At 50.0% G+C, this 14,311-nt stretch overlaps 1 protein-coding gene across 11 annotated transcripts in view; it reads left to right on the top strand.

Annotated features, from left to right (window-relative positions):
• tenm2a (teneurin transmembrane protein 2a) overlaps positions 1–14,311 on the top strand; it is a 168,250-nt gene that overhangs the window by 147,362 nt on the left and 6,577 nt on the right. For all 11 annotated transcript variants that reach the window (XM_055512570.1, XM_055512569.1, XM_055512566.1 and 8 more), the window contains 14 exons: positions 3,213–3,359; positions 3,639–3,849; positions 4,765–4,884; positions 6,072–6,333; positions 6,613–6,880; positions 8,134–8,277; positions 9,235–9,484; positions 9,822–9,842; positions 9,981–10,210; positions 11,430–11,584; positions 11,881–11,982; positions 12,280–12,453; positions 12,654–13,291; positions 13,521–13,696. In XM_055512570.1, the coding sequence (XP_055368545.1) occupies positions 3,213–3,359; positions 3,639–3,849; positions 4,765–4,884; positions 6,072–6,333; positions 6,613–6,880; positions 8,134–8,277; positions 9,235–9,484; positions 9,822–9,842; positions 9,981–10,210; positions 11,430–11,584; positions 11,881–11,982; positions 12,280–12,453; positions 12,654–13,291; positions 13,521–13,696 (2,898 nt within the window). The remainder of the gene's footprint in view (positions 1–3,212; positions 3,360–3,638; positions 3,850–4,764; positions 4,885–6,071; positions 6,334–6,612; positions 6,881–8,133; positions 8,278–9,234; positions 9,485–9,821; positions 9,843–9,980; positions 10,211–11,429; positions 11,585–11,880; positions 11,983–12,279; positions 12,454–12,653; positions 13,292–13,520; positions 13,697–14,311) is intronic.

Genomic DNA, 14,311 nt, shown 5'->3' with positions numbered 1-14,311 from the left:
GAGCATACTAATATTAATCCAGGCCCGTCCCCCTCCCGCCGAAAAAGCAGATGTCACCAGGATGAATAAAATCATGACTAAGGTTGAGACGCTGATGCAAACAGAGACGGGTGCTGGTCGGGGGTGAGTTGTCTCACGCACGGCGAGAATGCTTAATAGATAGCCCCGCAGCTGAACCGCTGTCAGGTTACACAGAGCGGCACAGATTGCCTGACAGTACAGGTCCCCGGAGCACCGTTGCCAGTGTCCTCTCACCCTCTACACTTAATGGAATAGCTCTCATTGTTTTATGAAGAGCCAGCTCAGAGGAGGAAAAAAAAGGTAAATCTCAGGGTTAAAGAGGGAGCAGGAGACGAAGAGAGGGGAGCGCAAAAGGAGAACAGATGGAGATAAAGGAGAAGCGGAGAGACAGGTCAAAGGAGCCGCGGGCTCAAGCAATCAATGCATTTTCTAAGGTAGCTCATTAGCAATGGGAGCAGATGAGTGGAGCTTTATCTGGGAAAGTGAAAAGTTATCTGGTCCATCTATGAAGCAGCAGTCTGGGATTTATGGAGGTGACCTTTACTTTATGACCTTTAGAGGAGACAGAGCTGGAAACAGAGGGGATGGAGAGAATGGGGGAACTTTTTTTTTTGCACAATGACTTGACTCTTTGCTTCTTTTTTATACTTTGTGCTCATTTTTTGTCTGTATCTCTCTCTTTCTCACCCCTTACTCGCACAAAAAGTATCTTTCCCCAACCAGTCACACATCCACACACACACACACACACACACACACACACACACACACACACACACACACACACACACACACACACACACACACACACACACACACACACATAAGAGCATGTGTGGTGACCCATAACCCAAGGCAATTTCTTCTCCTTTTTAAGGGGATTTCATCAGAGTCCAACTACATTAGCAGGGAGGGTGGACTTAATAGTTTCTGAAATCCCACTTTATTCTAGTTAGTATGAGGGGGTATCGACCAGGGCCTGGTATTAAAGCGAGAGGAGACCTGTGCCAGCCTGACCAGGCAAGCCGATCGATGCCCGCTATGGATCGCCCTGTCCCGGTGCTTCATAAGTATTTGGCTGCTTTAAATGGCAACTCCATTTAACAGGCAATCACTGCTAACTGCCTTTTGTTCCCCGTGCTCAATACTTGGGAACAATCTATTCCAGGCTGACTGTTAATGCGGCGTCGTGAGCGGTCCCCTGATGCAGAAAATGGTAATAATTAAAGATAAAAACCTCTGATTTGATTTCGCTTGTTGAACTAAAAAACTCAGTTAAGCGGGCCCTCTCCCCAAAACAAGATGGCGCAGTGACTCTTCTCAAGGTCCTTTGTTGACTTTCCCCTCATCGCCCGGCGCTTGATGCATATGATAAAATGCCAATCGGGGTGAAGCGCCTGTTAATTTTGCTGCTGCCACGGTTTAGATTGGACTATTTGTATTCATAATGCATGACTTTATTGACGCGGCGATCTGTTAGAGGGTGAAATCCTACAGTGCAACTTGAGTGAAAATATGTTCATTAATCTACTGAGCAGGACTCAATGAAAAGCGTTTCATATTCATAATCTCTTACTGGGTTATTTTGTCCTTCCACACACTGTCTGCACACCACTACTGAGTGGGAAATGTCAGGTCATATCTCTAGGGTGCGTCACGCTGTGTGTGTGTGTGTGTGTGTGTGTGTGTGTGTGTGTGTGTGTGTGTGTGTGTGTGTGTGTGTGTGTGTGTGTGTGTGTGTGTGTGTGTGTGTGTGTGTGTGTGTGTGTGTGTTGTATTGTTTTATCAGTCAACCCTGTCTTTGCCTCCATCTCCCGTGGGTAGACTTAAAGAGTGTCACATCCCGCTCCCTCATTTATTGAAGAGGAAATCACTGTGACAAGTTTGTTTGGGGCGCTTTGTGTTGCCGGAGAAAACATTGTCATTGTGTGTCATCATGCCTCTTTTTTTTCCGCTCTCTCCCTGAAAGATTATAATGTGGCAAACGCACAGACTTTTTTCTTTTTTTTTCTTTTTGGTGACTGGAGCGAGAAAGGTGTGATTTAGAGCCATATGGGAAAATGGTGTGACAGGCCAGGAGTTAAAGACCTTTCTAGAAAACGACGTTGATGGGTGATGTTGTTTGAGCGTTGACGCGGAATATCAGAGGGGATAATAAAACGACAAATATTTCTTGGGTAATTTTAGAAATTATTTTAAAATAGAGGGGTAGATTTTGGCAACCACTTTCATATCTAGTCCTGCACTGTCAAACATATAAAACCCACAGAATCATAACAAATCCTAATTCTAATCATAAACTCCTAACATTCTTACATTTCTGTGAAAAGAGCGAAATATTTATAAAGATCAAACCAACTAAACCACCACGGCTCAGTGAGCTGCAGAGGTGCTGGCATAGCTGGTGAATTATTACAGACAAAGTGAAGCTACAGTAGCTGTTGTGCTCTATTTCTAAAAAATATTTCACGTGACCAATGATCAGATGATGTCTTTTTTTATTCAAGGCCTTGAAGTCGGTCTTGAGGTCGAGCGCGGCCGCGTCCTGCTTGGTTCTAGCACGCGCTCGCTCCAGGGCCGTAGATGTGTGATGGGACTTTTTGCACAAGCTAAAGGAAGGCTTTATTAGTTCATAGACTGCCAACTCACAGACACGCTCGTACGCACTCGCACGCGCACTCTGCTGAGCATAATCTCATTCTCTCATGAGAAAGCATTACTCTCAGGCCATCAGAATCCCATTACCTACACTGAATCATAAGTAAGAGAGAGAGAGAGAGAGAGAGGGAGTGAGTGATGATCAGGCAGAGCTCTATCAAGTAAGTGAATCAAGCAATCCATCCACCTCTGCACACATACACACACACACACACACACACACACACACACACACACACACACACACACACACACACACACACACACACACACACACAGGTGTAAACACATACAGATTTGAAGGTGTGCATGAAAATTGACCTGTTGAATTAAATCGATTTTGGAACAATCAATATGTGCATCGTGCTACCATGTGCGTAATAAATTCCCAGCGAGGCTCCTCGGACAACTAATCATACGAGCGTGTCTTCATCTGTGTATCTTTGGGGATTAAGCAAACAAGCACCGCCCTCCCGTCACCTATCCCCCTTTCTTTTTCTTCCTCCCTCTCGCCCCCCCCCCCCTCCCCACAGACGGCTGTCCCAACTTGTGTAACGGGAACGGCCAGTGCACCATGGGGCAGCAGAGTTGGCACTGCGAATGCCAGACGGGCTGGAGGGGCCCCGGCTGCAGCGTTGCCATGGAGACTTCCTGCGCCGACAACAAGGACAACGAAGGAGGTAAAGTGGGGGGCAGAAGGAGAGCCTGTTAAGTGCCATCTATGCTTAAAAAAATGCCTCTTGCGAAAAATAAATCCCATGAATACAGAAGAGGAAGAAGAGGAGAAATAATAAATTGCAAATAGAAACAGAATTAAGGCAGCAGTCTCTCGAGATGAGCTCTCACAGCGGATGGTGAAATTAAAAAAAGAAACAAAGGTTAACTTAATATGGATTCCTTTCAAGAAGCTGGAGTCGCTGGTTTTCATGCTGCTTGTGAACCCGCTTTCTGTTCCTCAGATGGCCTCACGGACTGCATGGATCCGGACTGCTGCATCCAGAGTCCCTGTCAGAACAGCCCCCTGTGCCGCGGCTCCCAGGACCCCCTGCAGGTCATCCAGCAGAGCCCCGTGTCCCAGGGCCGCGTGCGCTCCTTCTACGACCGCGTCAAGATGCTGGTGGGACGCGACAGCACCCACGTCATCCCGGGGGAAAACCCCTTCAACTCCAGGTACGGCTGACGTGTTGCACAGCCAGCGACTGTAGCTGCCATCAGAGCAGGATCTGAAAAACACACATCACAGCCTCCTCTGTTGAAGCATCTTCATTCATTCAGCCAGAGAACAAGGGAGAATTTAATTAGTGAGGCTCAAACACACACCGTTGGAATCGTACACAAAGATATTTCTAATAATATTATAATAATCAGCCGTGTTCCTTTTTATGAATGAGGTTTGTTTGATATCATGCAAGTGTTATTTACTAAGATACAGCAAAAGGTATCTGGCGCAGCGAGTGCTTTACGTACTGTACTGTACCGCTTTCATGTTCTCAGACGGTTTGAAGGATTTGATTTGAACTCTTCTAGATTCTGAGAAAATATCGCGCCCAACTTTAGGTTCAGTAACGGGAATATCAAAGAGACTCCAGCTTGGTGCACAGAGCCAAGCGAGGCCTTAGCAGATCCCACAGCCAGAGGCAGACCGAGCCACCGTTCCCCCATAGAGCCGCCAAGCCTCGTCCGTGGGACTCATTCCGCGTATATACCAACACGCGCAGTCATCAGATGTTTCAAAGGAAATAACTCATCAAAGTCGACGCTGATCCGGAAAGCCTTCTAACGCTGTTCCGTGTGAGTTCTCGGGGGCGCAGCCGCTCGCGCCCAGTCACTGGCATGTGGCACGCACGGATCCCACCGCACTGTCACCATGTGTTTACGTGATTGACGCGAGCTAATCTGGATCGCGGGGGTTGCTGATTGTTTCTAATTAATGAGTGTTGGAAGGACCAGCGCTATAAACGAATGGGAAAATTGGATGATTGAAAGATGGGACGATTAATCAAACCAGATGATTGATGCTTTGGAAGATTGCGCTGATGGATCGACGATCGCTCACTCGCGGCGTCTCCTTTGTCTTTTTTCCAGCTTGGCATCTCTAATCCGGGGTCAGGTGTTGACTACTGATGGGACCCCTCTGGTGGGGGTGAACGTGTCTTTTGTCAACTACCCCCACTATGGATACACGCTGACACGGCAGGATGGCATGTATGTACAACAGCTACTCAGCACGCTTTGCTGAAAACGAAACTACCTCACCACGTAGGCAGAATGACTAGATTAGATTAGATTAGATTAGATTAGATTAGATTAGATTAGATTAGATTAGATTAGATTAGATTAGATTAGATTAGATTAGATTAGATCAGATCAGATTAGATTAGATTAGATTAGTTGAAGCACAAATAATTAGATACAGCCTGTAGTAAATGTATTTAGATCAACACCACTGAGAAATTAAACACTATAATGTCTGTTTGTATAAAACATTTGCATCACCACAAAAACACAGTCAGATGTTTGGAAATATTCTCCATAATGAAAAGCAGCAGATGTTTCACTCAACTCATTATATCGGCTGCTGATGGAATGTTCGGTTTCCTTCGGCGACACACTGGGTTCGTACCTGACGTGTTTCTCTTTGTCTCCTGCAGGAATTCAACTTTCAGGCAAACTAGTCCACTTTAACGCGACTCTCCAGCCCACAAGTGATATTAAATTCAAGTCGGGCTGACGACCCGTGACACGTTACTTTAAAATACGATTCGCCGGCGCTTCGGATTGACTTCCCCTCATTAAATGTGCCGATTCCTCTCTCCCAGGTTCTTTGAGCGGCCTTCTCGTCTTCTTGTAAACGGTCTAATTGGAACGTTTTGCTCCCAGTTAGGCCGCGCTGATGGCCGAACATGGCAATGTGTGCTAACATTTACCTCAACCTTGTATTTTAGGGGCAGTTACTCACTGGGTTTCAGGTTCTTGTGGTTTGAGTGAGCGCGTTCTGATTCCTCCGTCTGACCTTGTTAACCTCGATGAGCCCTTTCTTTTCCAGCTTTTCTCCACCACAGTTCCGGACACTGACGAAGAATGAAATGACAAACATGTCGGTGTGACCTTTTTCTTTGCTAATGATCTGCCCCCAGTTGTTCTCCACACTTGGGCGACCAGAGGATGAAGGAGAACCCCTGCTGCTAGAGTTCTAACATTGCGATATTCATATTTCAGGCCGTTTACCTGTCTGTAAAAGGTGGCTGCACTGTAACAAAGTGGGGTTCGTTACAGGTGTTTCGGTTGTTGAATGAATGTTTAATTAGATGAAGAGAAACACTGTGAGTCCATCCGCCACCGCACTCCCCACCTGTACCTCATTCCCATCCTCTTCTCGCAAACCTCTCCAGGTTTGACCTGATAGCTAACGGTGGCGCATCGCTGACGCTGCGGTTCGAGCGCGCCCCCTTCCTGAGCCAGGAGCGCACCCTGTGGTTGCCCTGGAGCCAGTTTTATGCTATGGACACAGTGGTGCTTAAGACAGAAGAGAACACGATCCCAGGATGTGACCTGAGCGGCTTCGTCAGGCCTGACCCTGTTGTGATTGCATCCCCTCTCTCCTCCTTCTTCAGCTCCAAGCCAGGGGAGAAACCCATCATACCGGAGACACAGGTGCAGTACCACTGACCTCTGGCAGCCGGCTAATCCTCCTTCTGGTTCCCCAGCTCTCCTCCCACCTTTCTTTATGCCTGTCGCTTTTAGCTCTCCTTTCGCTTCTATAGCTTCCCCCCATTCGTTCCCTCTTTCTCTATTTCCTTATTTCTTCTATTGTTTTGTTCCTCTCTCTCTTTTGTCCTTCAGCCGTCAGTGGAAGCGTGACCCCCATTACTACCTCATGCTCTAATCCCCCCTAATCCCCCTCTTCTGTCATCTGCGCTCTTTGTCTTCCAGGTGCTGCATGAGCAGATCGAGGTGCCCGGCTCCAGTCTGAAGCTGTGCTACCTAAGCTCACGGACGCAGGGCTACCGCTCTCTGCTCAAGGTGACCATGACCCCGGCCGTGGTGTCCATGGGCCTGCTGAAGGTCCACCTGATGGTGGCGGTGGAGGGCCACCTCTTCCAGAAGTGGTTCCACGCGTCGCCCAACCTGGCCTACACCTATGTCTGGGATAAGACGGACGCCTACGGCCAGAGAGTCTACGGGCTTTCTGAGGCTGTGGGTGAGTACGGGGGATGGATGGAGGTGAAGCCGCTCCTAGCACGGCGCCCACTGAATAGATTAGAAACTTTGCCGGGGGAACAAAGGAAGAGAGCGCTAATTAGGAAGCTTGAAGGAGAGATAATACGGCAGAAACCCAGCCTCCATCTATACACACTTTTTTTTTTTTTTTAAAGATGTCTGGTCCATGTGGTTCACTCAGCCAGCCGTAACTGTAGTGAAGGGTTATTAGCCATCAGGGTGAGTTAGCAGTTAGCCACCGCTACAGCAAGCAGGAGTCCAGGGGAGCCACGGTGCTATTACATTCCGCTGTCACAGTCGCTCACAGATGCTGTCAGCCGAGCGCCGCTGTCAAGCCGCTGATGCAGCGGACATCTGGGGTTTCGGCGTGGGCTAATATCACGACGGGCATACTGTTTGTGAAATTACATTCTCAGGAAGACCTGGAAGGTCCCCGGAGTGTGTGCAGTTTTACATTTGTAAGAATATAAAGCATATACAAGGCTTTGTGATCAGGTTATGTTGTGCTCACCTTGGATCCAGAGGCAGGCGTGCTGCATTATTGTCTGGAGCGAAGCTGAAAAGGTGCATTCTCACCGCCGTGCAGGAGGGAGTCGATGTGTTAAGCCACGTCTTCTTTTTAACCAGCAGGAGCACAACAGCATATATGATGCATGCATACATGCGCAGAGGACGTGCCGGGGCTGCAGAGTTGCTCGGTTTCTTGTCTGTGATTATGAATTGAAGGGCAAAAAAAGTTTTTTTTTTTCTTATCTTTGCGTGCAAAGTGTGAGGAATTCTGAATAGTTCCTGAACACCCTCTATATATACATGCATGAGAAACGCTCCCAGCACGAGTCTCGACATACTGTAACAATATTTTCGTCATCCCGACTCGTTTTTTTCCCCGCACTTGTTCTTTTTTCCGTCAGCCCCGCGTGCACGGCCGGGGCATAATGTTTCCACCGACTGAGCTATCGCCGTGGCAACCGATGTGACCCGTAGGTTGAAAGGCCCACCAGGCAATTCCGTCCAATTAACAACGTTTTTAATTGATTTAGCAGTAGAGGGAGTGTAAGTTAGGTGTGAGTGCAGGGTTTTTTTTTTCTGATGCAGGTGCTAACTAGCTTCTCTGTGTATCACACGTTTCACAACTTAAATGAACTTTGGAGGGTGCGCGCCGAAGTTTCTGCGGCGCATGTTCTTTTCAGCGTTAGTTCATGGCTTCCTTTGTCCCCCTTTCGCTGTGCACAGTGTCGGTGGGCTACGAGTATGAGTCGTGCGCGAGCCTCATCCTGTGGGAGAAGCGGACGGCCATCCTGCAGGGCTACGAGCTGGATCCCACCAGTCTGGGCGGCTGGTCACTCGACAAGCACCACATCCTCAACACACGCAGCGGTACGTGGCCGCACACATGCACTATAGGCTGCTCTGTATTTAGGGCTCTAGTTTACGACATTCTATATCACACTACGCGTGCTATTGTTTTGGAGAGGAGGGTGTAGACCACGCTGCGCTTCCCGTGGTTGCCAGGTGCCGCTCTATTTATTTATTTATTTTTTCTACCTGTCAAGTGAGGATTTTCACAGGAAGCGCTGGCGTCGTCTCACTTAGTTTGACTCCGTCGTGAGCAACCGAGTCCCACCGAGCAGCTGCTCGTTGCACCAACCAATAAGTGGCGGCTTTTACAGCAGCGGCGGGGGGCCGGGGGGGGGGGGGGGGGGGGGGGAGGGCCAGAGGAAGCCTTTATCAGAAACTGGCTCAGGACGTGTGAAGTGCTGGGAGTCATTTCTGTTTCATTTTTAGTGTACCGTCTACGCGGCGGCTGAACTGATGCGCTGATGTTTGCTCACCTGCTGTGACAGTCAATTTACTAATGTAATGGACAGATCTGAAGAACCACTGGTGGGTAGAGGTGGAATGATGTAAGTCCACAGTCCTGGTTGCCTTCTGTAACGTAAAAAGGCTCATTTATTATCAAGACTAGGACTCTACAGGCATGGATGGATCTACACACTGATGTCAGCTTGCTAACACGTTCACGCTGACGATGTTAATGTGCTCATTTTAAGCAGGTGTAATGTTTAACCTATATCTAGCATGGCGACACGCCCACGCCTCATTCTCAACACAGTACAAAATGAGAATTAAACTCAGGCCAGTTGAATCCTCGGAGGGCTTATAAATCACCTGCAATTTAGGGGATCCGCAAATGCAGCCAGCGCAGCAGCTGCTGAGATATTTTAGTCCTAATTAAACCGGTTTGTGCCAATAATCTGACTAGTGAACACCTGTAGTTAGTTAGTAGTCCGCCCAATGGAATGATTCCTCATCGACCTGCGTTTCCTTCTGCAGGAATCCTTCACAAGGGAAGCGGTGAGAACATCTTTGTGACGGAGCAGCCGCCGGTCATCACCAGCGTCATGGGCAACGGCCGGCGCCGCAGCATCTCCTGCCCCAGCTGCAACGGCCTGGCGGACGGCAACAAGCTGCTGGCGCCAGTCGCCTTGGCGATGGGCATCGACGGCAGCCTCTACGTCGGAGACCTCAACTTCGTGCGGAGGGTGTACCCGTCCATGAACACGACCGGCATCCTGGAGCTCAGGTGAGATTCAGGGCCTTTGATGTTGGTGGAAGAAAGTTTGGCAGAACTTTCCCGCAAAGAAAAAATCCAGGGGAGACGGGAAGAAGATAAGTTAGGAGATGTACAGTAGGATTACATCCTCCCTGGAGCCACGAAAGAAGGCGAGACGGCGCGGATGGGAAGGCTTGAAGCACAATCACACACTGCTGCCGTTTCTCCTGGGTGTTTTTACCGATGTTTAGATTTTGCTGTTCACACCTCAGCCTGTTATGTGCTGCTCTCTGTAGGTTGCTCTCCGCAGACCTTGTGAATTAACATTTGTTTTGTCGTGCTTTCATCTTGCTTTCCAACCTTGAAGAAACAAAGATTTCAGACACAGGTAAAACCCTTTCAAACACTAAATTAAGTTTCTAGGCCACATTCGGGCATCAATGACAAAAGTAGATGAAGCCATCTTAGCTGCAGATATAATATCAAGCTATTGACTGATTTATGGTGCTTCTTTCTGTTGCCTTAGCAATAACCCAACACACAAGTACTTCATGGCAGTGGATCCCGTATCTGGGGCGCTGTTTATCTCAGACACCAACTCCAGACGCATTTACCGGGTCCGCTCGTTAACGGGAGGCCGCCTGGTGTCAGACAACGCCGAGGTGGTGGCTGGGACGGGGGAGCAGTGTCTGCCCTTCGACGAGCGCTGCGGTGACGGTGGAAAAGCCACTGAAGCGACGCTGATGAGCCCTAAAGGTCGGTCACTGGAAATTTATCATTTTAGTGAGTGCGATGCAGAAACGTAGCCCCACATCTGAACTTGAAGAGGTTTGCTGCTGTTCTTTGTTTTGGTATTTGAATATAATAATGATTTGAATACACCACCCCCTGACAGACGCCACTGTAACCAGATAATCAATCATTCATACTCCTCCTCCCAGTGATTGGTGCATGCAAATTCAGGCTCCCTTGTTGTGATCAGATTTATTTTTTTTCACGTTGCTCACACCCGGTGACATTAAAAAGCAGGACAGAAACAGAAGGAGGTTATAAACCAGGTTAATGTTCAACTTATTAATGGAATTATTTTTGTGGATCACTGTATCTCAGAACATTGTGACACCAAACTGTCAAAGATGTCACGCTGTCACATTTTCTGCCAATGGCATGAGCGCGCGCGCGTGTGTGTGTGTGTGGTGGGGGGCTGCAGATGTTAGTATATGCAGTGTGTGTGAGTGTGTGTGTGTGTTGTTTGTGAGGGAAGATGGGGTAGACAGGAGAAGACAATGACTCACTGATTCTCTCTCACCTGTCACAGGCGAAGTCAGTCAGCTTATGCTATCTCTGCCTGTTTCCCCTCCCTCTCTCCTCTCTCTCTCTCCCTCTCTCGCCCGCCTGCTCTCTCTGGCGTTTAATCGTTCGTGTGTGCCCTTCACTGTATCCTCCATCTGTTGCCGCGTACCTCAGTGTGTCTAGGAGTTATTCTGGGGCAAGAGAAATGACTTCTAAACAAACACACCTGCCTGAATATGCGCCGCCTGTTAGACCAACAATGCTGACACCACTGGCTCCACTGGCAAACCGATAAAAAAAAAGAGAGAAATGTAGAGCAGTGGAAGCAGCGACAACAACAACAACAAAAAGCAGCAACAGGAAACCCAAGAAAAAAGCCGAGTGCAACAGATTGCTTTCCCTATAAAAGGATCTGCTTGCAGTCTACAGTTGCCCTCTGGGAGCAGCATGAGCTCAGCTTTGCGTCCTGATGACTCATCACTAAACCAACACTTCAATGCCCGTTCCATCACTTTGTTCCCTCTCATTTGATGACACATTGAGCGGTTGAGCTGTCAGGGCTGCTATCCATCCTCGGCCGGTGGACGAAGTGAAGTTTAATTGACTTCATGTGTCCGCGCGTAGCCCACAGTGTTCCAGTTATGAGCCGTCACTCACGGGCTCCGTCTCTGCCCCCTGACAGGTATCGCCGTGGATAAAAATGGCCTGATGTACTTCGTGGACGCCACCATGATCCGGAAGGTGGACCAAAACGGCATAATCTCCACTCTGCTGGGGGCCAACGACCTGACCGCCGTGCGGCCGCTGAGCTGCGACGCCAGCATGGACGTCAGCCAGGTGTGTGTGTGGGGGGGGGGCACGGGGGGGTGGCAACGGCGTGATAGATGGCGATCTAAGCGCCCTCCGAGCGCTGAGCTACGGCGGCGCGGTGGCAACGAGCCAGGCAGGAAGTCAGGGAGAGGCTGATTTAGGGAGGGATTAACGAGTCCGCGGGTGACTGATGGAATCGCAAGAGAGCGAGGGCTGCAGTCACTTAAAGAAAAGAGGCTTGTCTGAACTTTGGCGTCCTTTTGAGACGTCTCCCTCGAGCTCGGCTGATGCATCGTTGTACATTGTCTCTTTTTGCCAAGCAGGTGCGCCTCGAGTGGCCCACAGACTTAGCGGTGAACCCAATGGACAACTCCCTCTATGTCCTGGAAAACAATGTCATTCTACGCATCACTGAGAACCACCAGGTCTGTATCACATGGAGACATCACTACTGCAAAGCCCCCTTAGGGTGGACACACACTATAGGGTTTGACAGCATATAGTCCCAATTAGGCTTCCTCAAACCAATTTAGAAGTAAAAGCTCAAATTCGAGCATAGTTCCCCAAGTGTTGCAGCGGTGGCAGCATTAGTGATTAATTAACTCTACTTCCTATACTTCTACCTCATTTGAAGTCTGCATTATTTCAAATTGAAACCGCAGCCGCCGTCTCTATACGTTCCATTGTTTGAGCCGGCTGCTTTTCTGCGTCGCCCACTCCAGGTGAGCATCATCGCAGGCCGGCCCATGCACTGTCAAGTGCCGGGCATCGACTACAGCCTCAGCAAGCTGGCCATCCACGCGGCGCTGGAGAGCGCCACCGCCATCGCCCTGTCCCACACCGGAGTCCTCTACATCGCCGAGACGGACGAGAAGAAGATCAACCGCGTCAGACAGGTACCGTGATTTAGGACGGATCTGCAGGACTCGCGTTATTTCCATGAGTAGGAAAATGGAGAGCGCTGCGTGGGTGGATCCTCTTAAATATTCACACATTTCAAGCGCACTTCTCTCCAATTATGCTTTATACGAACGCCAAAGGAAATCTGCTAGTAATACGTTTTGTCGTTAACCTGCTCTCTGCTGTCGCTCCTCAGGTGAGCACCAATGGAGAGATCTCCCTGCTGGCGGGCGTCGCCTCCGACTGCGACTGCAAGAACGACGTCAACTGCAACTGCTTCTACGGCGACGACGGCTACGCGCCCGACGCCGGCCTGAACTCCCCCACCTCCCTCGCCGTGTCCCCCGACGGGACGCTCTTCATCGCGGACCTCAACAACATCCGCATCAGGGCCGTGCGCGCCAACCGGCCGGGCCCGGCCGTCTCCAGCGTGGGCTACGGAGGCTCCGCGCAGTACGAGGTGGCGTCGCCGCGGGAACAGGAGCTGTACGTCTTCAACGGGGAGGGCCTCCACATCCAGACAGTCAGCCTGGTGACTGGGGAGCCACTGTACAATTTCACCTACGGCCCCGACGGGGAGCTGGCCATGCTGGTGGACAACTGCAACAACACGGTTAAAGTGAGGAGGGACGGCCTGGGTCCGGGAGGAGGAGCCGGGCTGATGAGGCTGGTGCTGCTGCCCGAGAACCAAGTGGTGACGCTGGGACTGGACCCCAGTGGGGGGCTGCGTAGCGTGTCAGCCATGGGCCAAGAAGTGGCGCTGATGGGCTACAGTGGCAACACAGGCCTGCTGGCCACCAAAGCTGATGAGACTGGCTGGACCACGTTTTACCGGTATGTGAGTAATGTAGGGCAAGCTGTCAGAAAGCATGCTCACTGCTTTTTCTATGGAAGCGAAATATAAAATGAGTGATCCTTGCAGGTTTTCTTTTCATGGGTTTCTTTATACGGTGCACTACTGCCCCCCAGTGTTCGCTTTTAGGTCTGCAGCCACTCCCTGCCAGTTGACCAGACTTCTGCCTTTCTGCCTTTCTGTGCCCGTGTCTCACGACGCGTCTCCCAGATACGACAGCGAGGGTCGCCTGACGAACGTCACGTACCCCACCGGCATGGTGACCAGCCTCCACCGCGAGATCGAGCGCTCCATCAACATCGACATTGAGAGCTCCAGCCGCGATGACGACGTCACGGTCATCACCAACCTGTCGTCTGTGGAGGCCTCCTACACCGTGGTGCAAGGTAGCGAAAGTGAAGCCGCCGCAGGTCACAAACAGTTAGAGCGGCTTAAAGGGGGCGTGTTTGCATTGCATCCGTGTCAAACGCCCCTTTATCTGAAAACCAGCCAGTCGCCCTCGGTTACAGTGGATGCGCGCCGGCGTGCCAGCTCTAATTGAAAGCCTTGTAATTTCCACTCGGGTTACGTGCGCGAGCTTATTTTCCCTCTCTGCCCACATCCAGCGTCGTCTCCTTCCTTCTCACCGAGTGAAATTACCAATATATAGTTGTTAATCCCAGCTGGGATCATCCCGCTTTTGAATATGATCACAGCAGAAATTCATTAGCTCATGTAGTGTGAATCCTCCTCATCCCTCAAGCTTTCTCCTCTCACACACACACACACACACACACACACACACACACACACACACACACGTGGACGTACAAACACGGCTCTCAGCCGGTTCCCATGATCCCTGAGCTTATTCGCTCTGTTTAGAGAAGGAGGAGGAGAACGAGAATAATTGTCTGCGTTCTCTTGACCAGTGTGAAAGCCTCGTGAAGGCGGGCTGTGGACTACATATAAGCCTGAGAGCCTGGTAAGAAAGGCTGTTGTGGATGCGTTCCGTGGTCCAC

The sequence above is a fragment of the Betta splendens genome, chromosome 10 (genome assembly GCF_900634795.4).
Source record: "Betta splendens chromosome 10, fBetSpl5.4, whole genome shotgun sequence".
In the NCBI taxonomy this organism is placed as follows: Eukaryota; Metazoa; Chordata; class Actinopteri; order Anabantiformes; family Osphronemidae; genus Betta; species Betta splendens.
This window is presented reverse-complemented; position numbering and strand designations above follow the sequence as displayed.